This window comes from Staurois parvus, unplaced genomic scaffold (genome assembly GCF_062004578.1).
Source record: "Staurois parvus isolate SC_StPar_1 unplaced genomic scaffold, SC_StPar_1.0 ptg000750l, whole genome shotgun sequence".
Taxonomy (NCBI): domain Eukaryota; kingdom Metazoa; phylum Chordata; class Amphibia; order Anura; family Ranidae; genus Staurois; species Staurois parvus.
In genome coordinates, this window is record NW_028318546.1 from 1556156 (window position 1) to 1569228 (window position 13073).

The 13073-nt window shown below is 38.2% G+C and overlaps 1 protein-coding gene across 2 annotated transcripts in view; it reads left to right on the forward strand.

Annotated features, from left to right (window-relative positions):
• The window catches only part of LOC149445018 (putative cation-transporting ATPase 13A5), a 133702-nt gene that overhangs the window by 13529 nt on the left and 107100 nt on the right, over nt 1–13073 (forward strand). The window contains exons 1-2 of one of the 2 annotated variants that reach the window (XM_089654311.1): nt 3356–3455; nt 9444–9710. Coding sequence is in view for 1 of the 2 variants with exons in the window: in XM_089654310.1 (XP_089510436.1) it covers nt 3282–3455 (174 nt within the window). In the remaining variant the exon portion in view is untranslated. Of the gene's footprint in view, nt 1–3281; nt 3456–9443; nt 9711–13073 lie in introns of those variants that run through there. The other variant, XM_089654310.1, reaches the window with a different exon arrangement.

Below are 13073 nucleotides of genomic sequence, written 5' to 3' on the forward strand. Positions count from 1 at the left end.
AACCTAGATTAGAAAACCAGTCCTGATCACTGTTGTTCTACCCAGAGACAATCACTGTCTTCAGGGTCTGCTTGCACATCTTGCTGCACTGCATTGTGGTAATTGCCTTGTGAAGGAAAACCCTAATTATATCTAATTTAAAAATGTTACATCCTACCTATTCTGCCTAACCTGTATAGAAAGATCTGGATCCTTACCTATGTTTAACCTGCTTTGGTCCAGTCATGTGATCCTGCAGCTCTTTGTAAGGGAGTGGTCTACAGAAGTTCTAAACCAGAAACCATGACGTCACTTATAGGCTCCCATAGCCCAACCATTATCATAGCTACAGGTTCATATGACAGGGCCAAATGGGATTAAACATAGGTAAATTTTCAGATTTTTTTTTTTTTTGTATATACAGATTAGTCAGGATAGATAGGAGTGGGGCATTGTTAAGCATAGTTAGTGTTAGGCTTTTCTTCCACTTTGACCCTGCAAGTTTGAGCATTCAAAGCATTTTACACTTTGATGGTTGCTACATTATGGCTGTATGTGTGAACGTCACAGCTGTATTTAAGGCTTGCGATGTCCTGGGTATGACTAGGTGAAGATGTTCTTTCATAGAGAGCAACATTAATGCCTCTTTTCCATTCGTTAACTTACATCCATGGCGACATTCATCCCACTCAAACAACTTGATCAACTGCACAAAAGTGAAAAAATTTAACATATTAGTTCCACCTTTGCACAGGTCACAGTGTCTGATCTAATGTTATAAATATATAGTGCCGCGCTCCTATTTACTTATATATATAACTTAATCCTTGGGGTGCATGAATTAATATCTGAACCAATCCATAAATCACTGTGACTAGTGAATTAAAATAATCAATAATAAATAATAATAAATCAATTGTGAATCACTATAACTGGTGAATCAAAAATAAATTTAGATATGAATCAACAACCTTCATAAATGTGACTGATATCAATCAATAAAAAATCCGTAATTAATGTGACTGTGAAAGAATAAAACTCAAATAAATACAATCCTAAATCTGTGCCACTCTTATCTGATGTGATCACTCCATCTATATTGTGCAAAAGCATACATAAATGTGCAAGTGCAAATACATAAAATAAATTACAATAAAATGAAAAGTCTTTCAAATAAGTGCAATGTGCAGGTGGATTCCTTATTCCCTCTCGCCGAGTGCTTAGTGGTCTCCCTATGCGCTCACCTTAATATTTGCCTAAATAAATTCAGGCAAATAAGCTTTTAATCCTTCCAGGATTGATGGGATGATACTCTTATGTAAGATGGTCCAGAAGATAGGTGTGGATCTATAGGAATTCTCCTGTACTCTCCTCTTTTCCCTTGTGCAGCTGCTCATAAATAGATATCTTGACCAGCTCTCTAGGAATCTCCTACTTCCCCTCCTGGGGTCACCACCTTCTCAAGTCCTCCTTTCACCAGCATGGGGAATGTGGGTCATGAAGAATATTCCTGATACAGACACCATTAGTCTACTGAGTTTGTCACTGAAAGGCTGGAAAGGCTCTGGTTTGCCAGTGATTGGGTTCACTCGTTCCAATTTGGAATACTTTGCTTCAAATTGTGGACATAACTCTTCCTCTTCATCTTCCCAGTCAATGAGATCCCAATCGTAGGTTAGTACAGCTCGTCGTCTGGATCCAAGATGGACGCCAGCACATGGAGTAACATAACCTCAGGGAAAAGCCACTGTCTTCCTTGAGTTCTGGAAAAGACGACGAGCTGTACTAACCTACGATTGGGATCTCATTGACTGGGAAGATGAAGAGGAAGAGTTACGTCCACAATTTGAAGCAAAGTATTCCAAATTGGAACGAGTGAACCCAATCACTGGCAAACCAGAGCCTTTCCAGCCTTTCAGTGACAAACTCAGTAGACTAATGGTGTCTGTATCAGGAATATTCTTCATGACCCACATTCCCCATGCTGGTGAAAGGAGGACTTGAGAAGGTGGTGACCCCAGGAGGGGAAGTAGGAGATTCCTAGAGAGCTGGTCAAGATATCTATTTATGAGCAGCTGCACAAGGGAAAAGAGGAGAGTACAGGAGAATTCCTATAGATCCACACCTATCTTCTGGACCATCTTACATAAGAGTATCATCCCATCAATCCTGGAAGGATTAAAAGCTTATTTGCCTGAATTTATTTAGGCAAATATTAAGGTGAGCGCATAGGGAGACCACTAAGCACTCGGCGAGAGGGAATAAGGAATCCACCTGCACATTGCACTTATTTGAAAGACTTTTCATTTTATTGTAATTTATTTTATGTATTTGCACTTGCACATTTATGTATGCTTTTGCACAATATAGATGGAGTGATCACATCAGATAAGAGTGGCACAGATTTAGGATTGTATTTATTTGAGTTTTATTCTTTCACAGTCACATTTAATTAAGGATTTTTTATTGATTGATATCAGTCACATTTATGAAGGTTGTTGATTCATATCTAAATTTATTTTTGATTCACCAGTTATAGTGATTCACAATTGATTTATTATTATTTATTATTTATTATTGATTATTTTAATTCACTAGTCACAGTGATTTATGGATTGGTTCAGATATTAATTCATGCACCCCAAGGATTAAGTTATATATATAAGTAAATAGGAGCGCGGCACTATATATTTATAACATTGTATATACACTAGCAAGTGAGTCTGTGCAAGTGCCAGCGCACCAAGCACATTAAATCAGCAGACAACTCTATATTACCCACTGAATGCCTCATTTATAATAGCTCACAAGTATTCACCATTTATAGTGTCTGATCTAAGCTCTGCTTCCGATATGTCAAATCGCTTGAAATCCTTTATTGAAATTTCTTGCATTTTACCATCCTGCCACATAACCCCACGTGACTGTAAGATTTCTTACATATCAGCCTGCACATGACATCCTTCATCCCATAATAAATTATCGTGGATTCCAGCTCTCTTTGACCACATGAACCATACAACTTCCCCTGCATTGTCTGCTCTTTATCTATATGTCCTTTATCGGTGCCCCATACAAGAAATATTTGTGTGGTACAAAGCAAACATTTAGTTTTTCTCATTTAAATTTCAAAAAAGGAAGAAAGTTGGCTAATTGCTATGGTCATTGCAGAGCATTTAGACACTCTTTCTGAGGCTAATGCTACATCAGGTTCAAGTTGCTTTAGTACCAAACAAATATTTACCTAAAAGAGCCCTAACGAAATTGGCTACCTATTCAAACCTTTTTTTTTTGTCTGATAGGAGTTGTTTGGATACAGAACAGAAAAAAGTCGAAGTATCGTTTGTATTATTGGTTACATCCTTACACTTGGGTTCCTTAAAATACTTTTCTACTGGAAGCCTGAACTTGACGTCAGGTGTCACTGTGTGTCCTGTACTTTGGAAGAAGCCGATGTATTCTTGCTTAGAAGCACGGTAAGTAAAACAATCTATAACAATAATTTATTCATTTGAGTTAACTGCTTGTTTAGGTCTAGTGGGCAAAGAAAAGAAGATTTCCTGGTCCTCCACTCAACCACTAGGCCAGTCACCACAGTCTCTTCTTCCCCAATGCTCCAGCAATCTAAGGTCCTGATCAGCATAAGCGTAGGGGCTAAACACAGGTGCTGGCAGGTGCCAGGGCTGATCCTGCTAACGCTGCATTTTTGGGGACACTATACTAATGTGAATGCTGGTATAGTGCTGATCTGATCAAAGATATTGATCCATTCAGACACTATACTAGCAATGGAGGTTTATTGTGTATGAGTGTGTTTCTGGCAATTAAGGGGCTAAATGTAATTACTGGTGTACTGGCGGGCAATCTGACGCTATCTGGGAGGGGGCGTGAAAACCACGGGAGCGCGAATCAGCTTTCTTTCGGTGGTAATTGATCTCCTGTGCGTTTTTTACTTTTTGCGCTATAAAAAAAAAGACCTCCAATTTTGAGAAAAAAACTATATTTTGGACTTTTTGTTATTAGACATGTCCTGTAAAAAAATGTAAAAATCAAATTTCATCATAAATTTAGGCCAAAATGTATTCTGCGACATGTCTTTGCTAAAACAAAATCCCAATATGTGTAAATTAATTGGCTTATGTGAAAGATATAGTGTTTACAAATGGGGCATAGATACTGGAATTTGTTTTTTTATACTAATAATGGCGGCGATCAGCGACTTATAGCGGGACTGTGGCAGGCATTCTGACATGGGGGGAACTAACTTGGTGTCACTGACATCCCTAGTGACACCAATACAGTGATCAGTGCGAAAAAAAAGCACTGACACTGTACTATTGGCACTGGGCAGGAAGGGGTTAACATGAGGGACAATCAAAGGGTTAACTGTGTCATGGGAGTGTTTTACTAGGGGGCGTGTTCTTCACTGTAAGCACACTGCTCTGGATGGCTCTGCTTAGCCATCCAGAGCAGTGTGCCCAAACTGACAGGGAGGAGGGCTGTTATTAAACAATGCAGCCCTCCTCCCTGTCGGCGATTGCCACTAATCACCAGGCGCCAGCGGGTAATCACCGGCTGGGACCCGGTGATTGACACCTGTGGCCACGATCAGTGGTGCAGGTGGGGCTCACACGTGGCTAGCACATGCTCCCTACCCAGAAATGCAGCATGATGTATATATACGTGATTATGCACACAGGTGCCACCCTGTAGCAGTATATCTGCTATAGGGCAGTCGTTAACTAGTTAATTTCCTTTGGACACGATTGGGTAGTCTTTCAAGACGAATTTCCCCTATGTTTCATTCCATTCACTAAGATAAGTGTATTGGCTGCTGACATTCGCGTGGGTGTGGGTATGTGACAATGCATGTCCCTGAACTCACATTCTCTATATCTGGGGACATGCACCAGCACCCACTCAGATGTCATATTGGGAGCGGTGGCTTTGTGCAGCCATTGTGTCCTGATTGACATGAATGGGACAGACTGCATGGGAATTCATGGAACACCTGTGCATCCTGTGCAGGCAAAACACACGTTTAAGTACGCCCGTGTGAACGATGCCTTAATTGTATGTGCTGTTTTATGGTGTAATAAAATGTAAACACTACTACAAGCAACTGTAGGTTATGCTGCTAAAAATGTTATCTGTTTCCCCACAGCTTATTTTGGAGTTTGAAACAAGTGTAAATGACTATGGAGATAGGAGCCATCAAGCCCACAATCACTTTGACATTGATTTACTAAAACTGGAGAGTGCAAAATCTGGTGCAGGTGTGCATGGTAGCCAATCAGCTTCTAACTTCAGCTTGTTCAATTACACTTTTACAAACAAAACTGGAAGCTGATTCTTTTCTATGCAGAGCTACACCAGATTTTGTACTCTTCAGTTTTAGTAAATCAACTCCTTTGAGTATTGTGCATTATTCATGCATATCAGCAAACTACATAAAATATGGTATTTATATACTGTAACATAGTGCTTACAATTTAGTATATCCCAAAACATATTATTAATTCATTTTTTTACTTTTTATTTTATTTATTTTAAATATAACTTAATGTATCCATAGCTACCTTTTAGTTTTCAGTAGAAAAAAGAAGAGCTTAAACCTCTGTGAATTTTTTTGTCCCATTTGCTTTTCAGATATGCTGTAAGTGGCAACAATTTTCTGATGTTTGTAGAAAAGTGTTGCCAGCTTATCAGAAATAATGAAATCTCTGCTAATATTGTGATGCAATTGGAGGTATTTTCTTATAGACAGCAGCCTTTAGTTGTAACCTCAGACCCCCTTAGCCTCATTTTACCTCGAATGTACTGATAAAACAGAACAAATGTACTGTCAACAAGTCCTCTCGCATTCTGTGAATGTATCTCATGTTCTGTAATCAGTGTGAGGATTGCAGAACATGCTTTCTTTCCAGGATACAATACAAGAAAATAAAACTGCTTTCTTTCAAGGAGTGGGAAGAGGCACTTGATTTAGAAATAAGAACTTCAGAACTTCATACCTAAAAGTGTAAGCTGTTGATAGTGGAAGTCTATTAGATATAAATCTTTCATCAAAAGGCTAGATGCAAATCTAGCCATGTCCTACATGCCGCGTTGGTGAGGGCACAGCAGCCCATTCATTTGAAAGGGCTACTGTGCCTGCGGGAAATTCAGGAAATAGATCTCTGCACCGTTCAAAATCGCAGCTGCACTGAAACCTATGGTGCTTCTGCACAAAACAGTTTTATGCACTCAAAAATTTGCTGTGTTTTCTGACGCGTGGAGGTACCATTAAGGATTCAAGGCACACATAAATGCCTTAAAGCAGAGTGTTTTGCCTGCAGGTGCCAATTTACACGCATTCCAGCACCCACATAAGTGTGAACCTAGCCTAAGGCTGAAAGGAAACAGGCATCTGTGTCAGAGGTAATATAATAGATTAAATAGATGTAAACCCTGAATAAGATTTATTTTGCTGAAGGATTGAGGTTGGCTTACTTTACAACCACTTGAAGACCCAGCTTTTTCTGACACTATTTCTTTACATTTAAAAAAATCTGTATTTTTTGCTAGAAAATTATTTAGAACCCCCAAACATTATATATAGTATATATATATATATATATATACATACATATATATATATATATATATATTTTTTTTTTTTTTTTTTTTGCAGAGACCCTAGAAAATAAAATGTTGGGTTTTGCAATGTTTTATGTCACACGGTACTTGTGTAGTCGTTTTTTTAACACAGTTTTTTAAAAAAAATATATTTTAATGCACACAAATACCCAATTTTTGATAAAATATAAAAGATGTTGTTATGCCAAGTAAATACACACTAAACATGTCACAATTTAAAATTGTGCATGCTTATGGAATGATGCCAAACTATTGTATTTAGAAATATCCATAGGTGACGCTTTATAAGCCTTTACAGGTTACCAGTTTAGAGTTACAGAGGAGGTCGGTGGTAGAATTATTGCTTTTACTCTGATGCTCAGAGCAATACCTCACATGTGTGGTACAATCACGTGTACACATGAGTGTGGGACTAACACGTGCGTTTGCTTTTGCACAGGAGCACTGGGGGATGGGAGCGCTTTAAATTTTTTCTTTTAATTTAATTTAATTTCATTTTTTTACACTGTTTCTTTAATTTTTTTTTATCACTTTTATTGCTGTCACAAGGAATGTAAACTTCCCTGTGACAGCAATAGGCAGTGACAGGTACTCTTTATGGAGAGATTCGGGGTCTATTAGGCCCTATACTTCTCCTCTGCCCTAAAAGCATCTGATCACACCAAGATCAGAGTGATCAGATGCTTTCTTATTTAAAAAATTGCACTGTTTACATCCGGGAAACCAGAAGTGATAATAGTACTTGTTGCTTTTGGTTCCCTGTGTCATAGAGGTCATCGGAGACCTTCAGGTCCTCCGATGGCCCTATGATAAGTCATAGGAACCACTGGTTTCAATTCCAGGATCTATGGTGGGACCAAGATCCCAGAGAGGCATCGGCAATGAGTTTCACTGAAAAGGTCACTGAACCCTTGGTAAATCGAACTTGAGCAGATTATCGCATCACTAGTTGTCACCCTATAACAAGAAGCACTTGAAGCACAAGGATCTTTGTGGCGAGATCCTCAGATAGTATTTGAATGAACGGTGCAGATTTGGAAATATTGAAAATCATTTTAAAATTATGTTAATATGTTAAAGCTTAAATGAGATCTTAGTGATTGGTTAGTGATTGGCTTGACATATAGTGAGAGATTTACTAAAACTGGAGTGTGTAAAATCTGGTGCAGCTCTGCATAGAAACCAATCAACTTCCAGGTTTTATTGTCAAAACTTAATAGAACAAGCTGAAATTGGAAGCTGATTGGCTAGCTTGCACAGCTGCACCAAATTGGGTTATAGTATCATTATAATATTGCAAAGATACATTCTACCTAAATCTGAAACTTAAGATGGTTGTAAACCTTAGAAATGAAGAATGAAGAAAGAGTATTTTTCTATAGTGTATACTTTCCTCTATCCAAAATACCTTGTGTGATTTCTGTCTGCTCTGTAATTTCTCAGCTATCTGAATGAGTCACTTCTGACAGACTATGCTGATACCAGACAATCCCTTGAGACATAACACAAGATATAAAGCGAGCGCAGATAATATGGTAGCTGCTAGCACAAAATGCAAGGTAGCAAACCCACAATAATCAATTCAAATGTAAGTGCAGCGCTAAAGCATAAGTGACAAATGCAATCATAGAGTGCTTATGTAAATAGAAGTGTTCATACAAAAAAAAATCTCAGATCATATAAAATCATAGAACCATACAAAACTCTAAAAATCTGAACATAAATAGTGAATATATATAGTAGTGGTGTGAACCTCCTGCGCTCCCAAGTGTTTAAACTGTATAAAAAACCAGGAGAAGCTGCTAACATTAAATCATATACCAGTGATTGTGATAAATAAATACAATAAAGAATGCAGCGCTATTCCCTAAGGTATATACACACATAAATAATAAATTAATAAAAAATGTGGAATCTCAAAAATACATCAAAAATAAGAAATAAATATAAATGTGATAGTGATTTCAATTAATATTACTTAGTGCCCATAATTCATTGAATCTACAAAATAAAAAACCAAATAACTCAAAACATGTGAAAAAACATTTATATATATATATATATATATATATATATATATATATAGATATATATATATATATATATATATATATACACACATACATATATATAATTCTGTGTATCTAAAATCACACGTGCCTCTTGTGTAGTGGAAAAACACAATATAACAATACAAAAAACAGTGCTCTCAAAGTTCAATAAATGCTGATGGTGACCAAAGAAAACCCGTGCTTCCAATGACTACTGTTGGTGACCATAAATAAACAAGAACTCGTGTAGATCTCTGGGTGCATGTGAATCTGACAATCCGACCACCATCTGGATAAGCCTCTCACCTCATCACTTCGACCCTTGCGGATCAAAGCGCTTTTGTGGATCCCCCTCACGGATCCTCCAAGATAGCTATCACTCCAAATGTTGCTCTCTCAGAAATTGACTCCTCTCCAGGTAAGTTCCAGCATCAATCTCTGTTGTTGTCGGAGTTTAGAATGACTTCATGGAGGTTTATGCTACGTGTGGAGTTTCTTCTCCGATGTGTTTCCTAATTATGGGCACTAAGTAATATTAATTGATATCACTATCACATTTATATTTATTTCTTATTTTTGATGTATTTTTGAGATTCCACATTTTTTATTAATTTATTATTTATGTGTGTATATACCTTAGGGAGTAGCGCTGCATTCTTTATTGTATTTAGTGAATATATATAGTCCGTGGCACTACAGGTCACAGAAGTGCCAAGTGATACTTGTGTGCTTTTTAGCAATATTAGTGATTATACATAGTCTGTGGCACTACAGGTCATAGCAATGCCCGGTGATCGTGGAACTACAAGGTGCAGCAATACCAGCTGGGATGCTCGAGAGTGCTCATGATCCAACATGGGAATCCACCACCTTATATGGATGTGCACTCACCAGAACGCTACATGTATAATAGCGTTAATGCTGATCCTTATGGGGGATCTCAGGAAGCCATAAATAGGGACCGGACTTCTCCAGGGTGACGGCTATGCAAAACCAGCAAAGGATCCTCCAAGGGGGAGAAGCTCACCACGGGAGCCGAAGGTATGACAATATAGTGTCGAATTTATTGTGAATAGTTAAAAGTAATCCATGTGGATACAGCAAAGAGTTAAATGTAGAGTCTAGTTTGTGTGCCCCTGAAGACGTGCATGCACACGAAACGTGTTGGGTGAGCCTTATGTGCTGACGTCATGCCGCCGTGGCTGGATTTCGGAGTGGAAGCCATCTTGGTATGCTATTATGCATCTAACTCTTTGCTGTATCTACGTGGATTACTTTTAACTATTACTATCCACGTGGATTACTTTTAACCTCCCCTTTCCTGCACATACTTATCCTATCACAATGTGACCTTAACCCCTTCACCTCCTCCTCTTTTTATGACCTACACATTAACCCCTACTCACCCAGACCCAGCACCCCTTTAGCAGGGTCTTTATGTCGCAGGGGGCAGGAAAGACTGGCCAATCATGTGAACACTGTGATTGGTTGTTACAGTGGTCATATAATTGAGAGTTGAATAGAGACCGAGACTTGTCTTTGACAGCTCAGTCACTGTGCTGAAGTATGCAGTGAGTGCACTCTGAACACAAAAACCGCTGTTGCCATTGGACGCATATGTGTGGTGTGTGGGCTTTAAAGCCCTCCCCCTTTGCTACCACACATATGCATTTTGTGGACAGCAAGAGGTTAATGATGTGATGTTTCTTCATTTCCACAATATTGTGGCACCAAATGAGATCATGTTGAGGTGTCTACTTTTCTAAAAGGGGTCACTTGGGGAGTGTTTGTAGGTTCCTGGCATTTTTGTTTGATAGGTTTTCTAAAAAAACTAAACGGAAGCTTTTTTCAAAATGTTTGTAAAATGAATTTTGGTACAGGATTGCATTACCTAGTAATTGTCAGTCAAAATATCAGAGCACTGAAAACTAAAAAATGGCCTGGTAATGATGAATTATATACAGGCTAGTACTATTTGTTAAGGAGGAAGGTTGGGCAGTTCAAGGCTCATTTTTGTGTGCATGTGTAAGGAAAGGAGGGGGTGCAATAGACAATGACTCACTTTAGTGTTTAGAATAAGTATTATGGTTAGAGGGAAGCCAAAGGGGTTTGGGCTAGATAAACAATTGAGTATTGATGGGGGGTTAAAATTGGAGACTTGGTTAAGGACATAACCATATTAGTATTATAGAATCAAATAAGAAATAACTTGAGTTTTAGGGGACAATAATGTTAGGAGTGTCTGGACTACAAGCCTAGCCAATTAGATTTGCAAATTTTATGGAAGGTAAGACAGTCCATATATATGTATTTCACTGGTGTATTTATGTTATGACTGGTGTTCAACTTCAACCATTTGCCGACCAGCCACAGTACATATACAGCAGCTGGGCGTCACATACAGGCACAATCACGTATATGTGCATTATGCCTGCTCGGGATAAGGCTGGCGAATGCGCCCCACTGTGACTACTGTGTCCACAGGTGATGGAGGCTCACAATGTCAACAGAACTGTTATGAATTAATCTAATTCATAACACCTCTGCTTCTAATACTAATGAGCTGTGATTGGCCTACAGCTATCACATGTTACCTGGGCCTGGGATTAGTTGTAGCCAATCACAGATCACCAGTAATTGCAGCTGTTATGAATTAAACTCATTCATGACAGTTCAAAGCATTGCTGGTACAATGATCTTCATTGTATCATCAATCAAAGTGTAAAAAGAAAAATTCAAAATCCCTGATCGCCCCCCGGAGTCGTACATTGTTACTATAGTGGCACTGAACTACTGTGATGAAAGTATTTAAAAAAATTGTAAAATACATTTTAAAAAAGTTTTAAAAAATATTTTAAAATTGAATTAAAAATATTTTTATTTTAAGTCGTTAAGTTTTTTTTTTTTATTAACATACTGTTACCAGTCAGTGTCCCTGATCACTGCCACACCAGTCATATGATGACAAAAAATGTGAAAAAAAAACCAAATTGTATTTAATTTCTTAATTTTCCAAACAATTCTGACAAAAAAACTACAACTTCAAAAAACTACAACTTCAAAAAACTCTTACTAAATTCCTCAGACTGTCTATTTTCAAAAAAGGGGGACATTTGGGGGTATTTGTACTGTCCTGGCATTTTAAGGGCCTAGGAAATGAGATAGGCCATCAGTACATTAGGACTGATCAATTTTCAAATATATATATACTGTATATACCAGGAATCCTCAAACTTTTTAAACAGGGGGTCAGTTCACTGTCCCTGAGACTGCTGTGGGCCAGATTATAGTTTGAAAAAAATATGAGCACATTCCCATGCACACCCACATATCTTATTTGTAGTGCAAAAAAACAGGAAAAAAAACCAATACAATATTTAAAATGAAGAAAAATTTTAACCAACATTTTTAAATAAGATAAAGCATGATGTTTCAGAATGAAACATAAGAAGTATCAACATGTTTTGTGAAACATTTGATTCACATTAAGTATATAAATGGCAATTAATAAATAAATATGTGTTCCTTTAATAAAAGGTCTTTGCAATTACAACCTGAGGTGGCAGCCATCAAGGACCAGCCAGGCTCATCCAACCAACATAAACTTATTAGTATTTTAATGGGAAATATGGGCCTGCTTTTGGCTAATGGGATGGTAAGTGTCCTGTTCCATATTTGTCATTGCTAGTCGTAACAAGTGATGCAAGTGTGCATCAGTTAGTCTGGATCTGGCTGGAGATTTCAGATGTTTCATTCTGGAAAAAGTCTGTTCACAGACACTGGTGTTGCTGAAGATGGTTGCCATTTTGAGTGCATGGTTCCTGAGACTAAGATATGTCTCAGAGGGGAGAGATGCATAGAAATTAGTAAGGCTGCTTGGCTTGAATGCATCCTTCAGAGAGCCACAATTCTGTAGTTTGGCCAGTTCCATTTTGTAAATCAAATCAACAATTTCAATGTCAACAGAAAACGGGTTCCGAAAAAGCTATATATACTGTACATAGAGATGAAGCTCTCTAAATTTAATTTGAAACTCCTTTTGCAACACTTCCAATGAATCCACACATGTCTTGTTTGGGAATGCAACTGCTGGTTTTTCCAACAACATGTTTTGAGTTGAGGGGCAGGGGCGGACTGACCATTTGGAAACTCGGGCAGTGCCTGAGGGCCCGGGGTCAGTAGGGGGCCCCATGAGATGCCCCTGGTACCTTTTTCATAGGCTTTTTTGAGTTTGGCCAAGGACACAGAGGCCCCATGATCCCCTATTGCCCGGGGGCCCCATGAGTTGTCAGTCCGCCCCTGTTGAGGGGAGATGGCAGAAATGTTTATTGAGGAGGTCTAATTTTATTTCAAATGCTTTCACATGTGAATTCATATCGCAGAGTAGCTTCCCCTTTCCTTGAA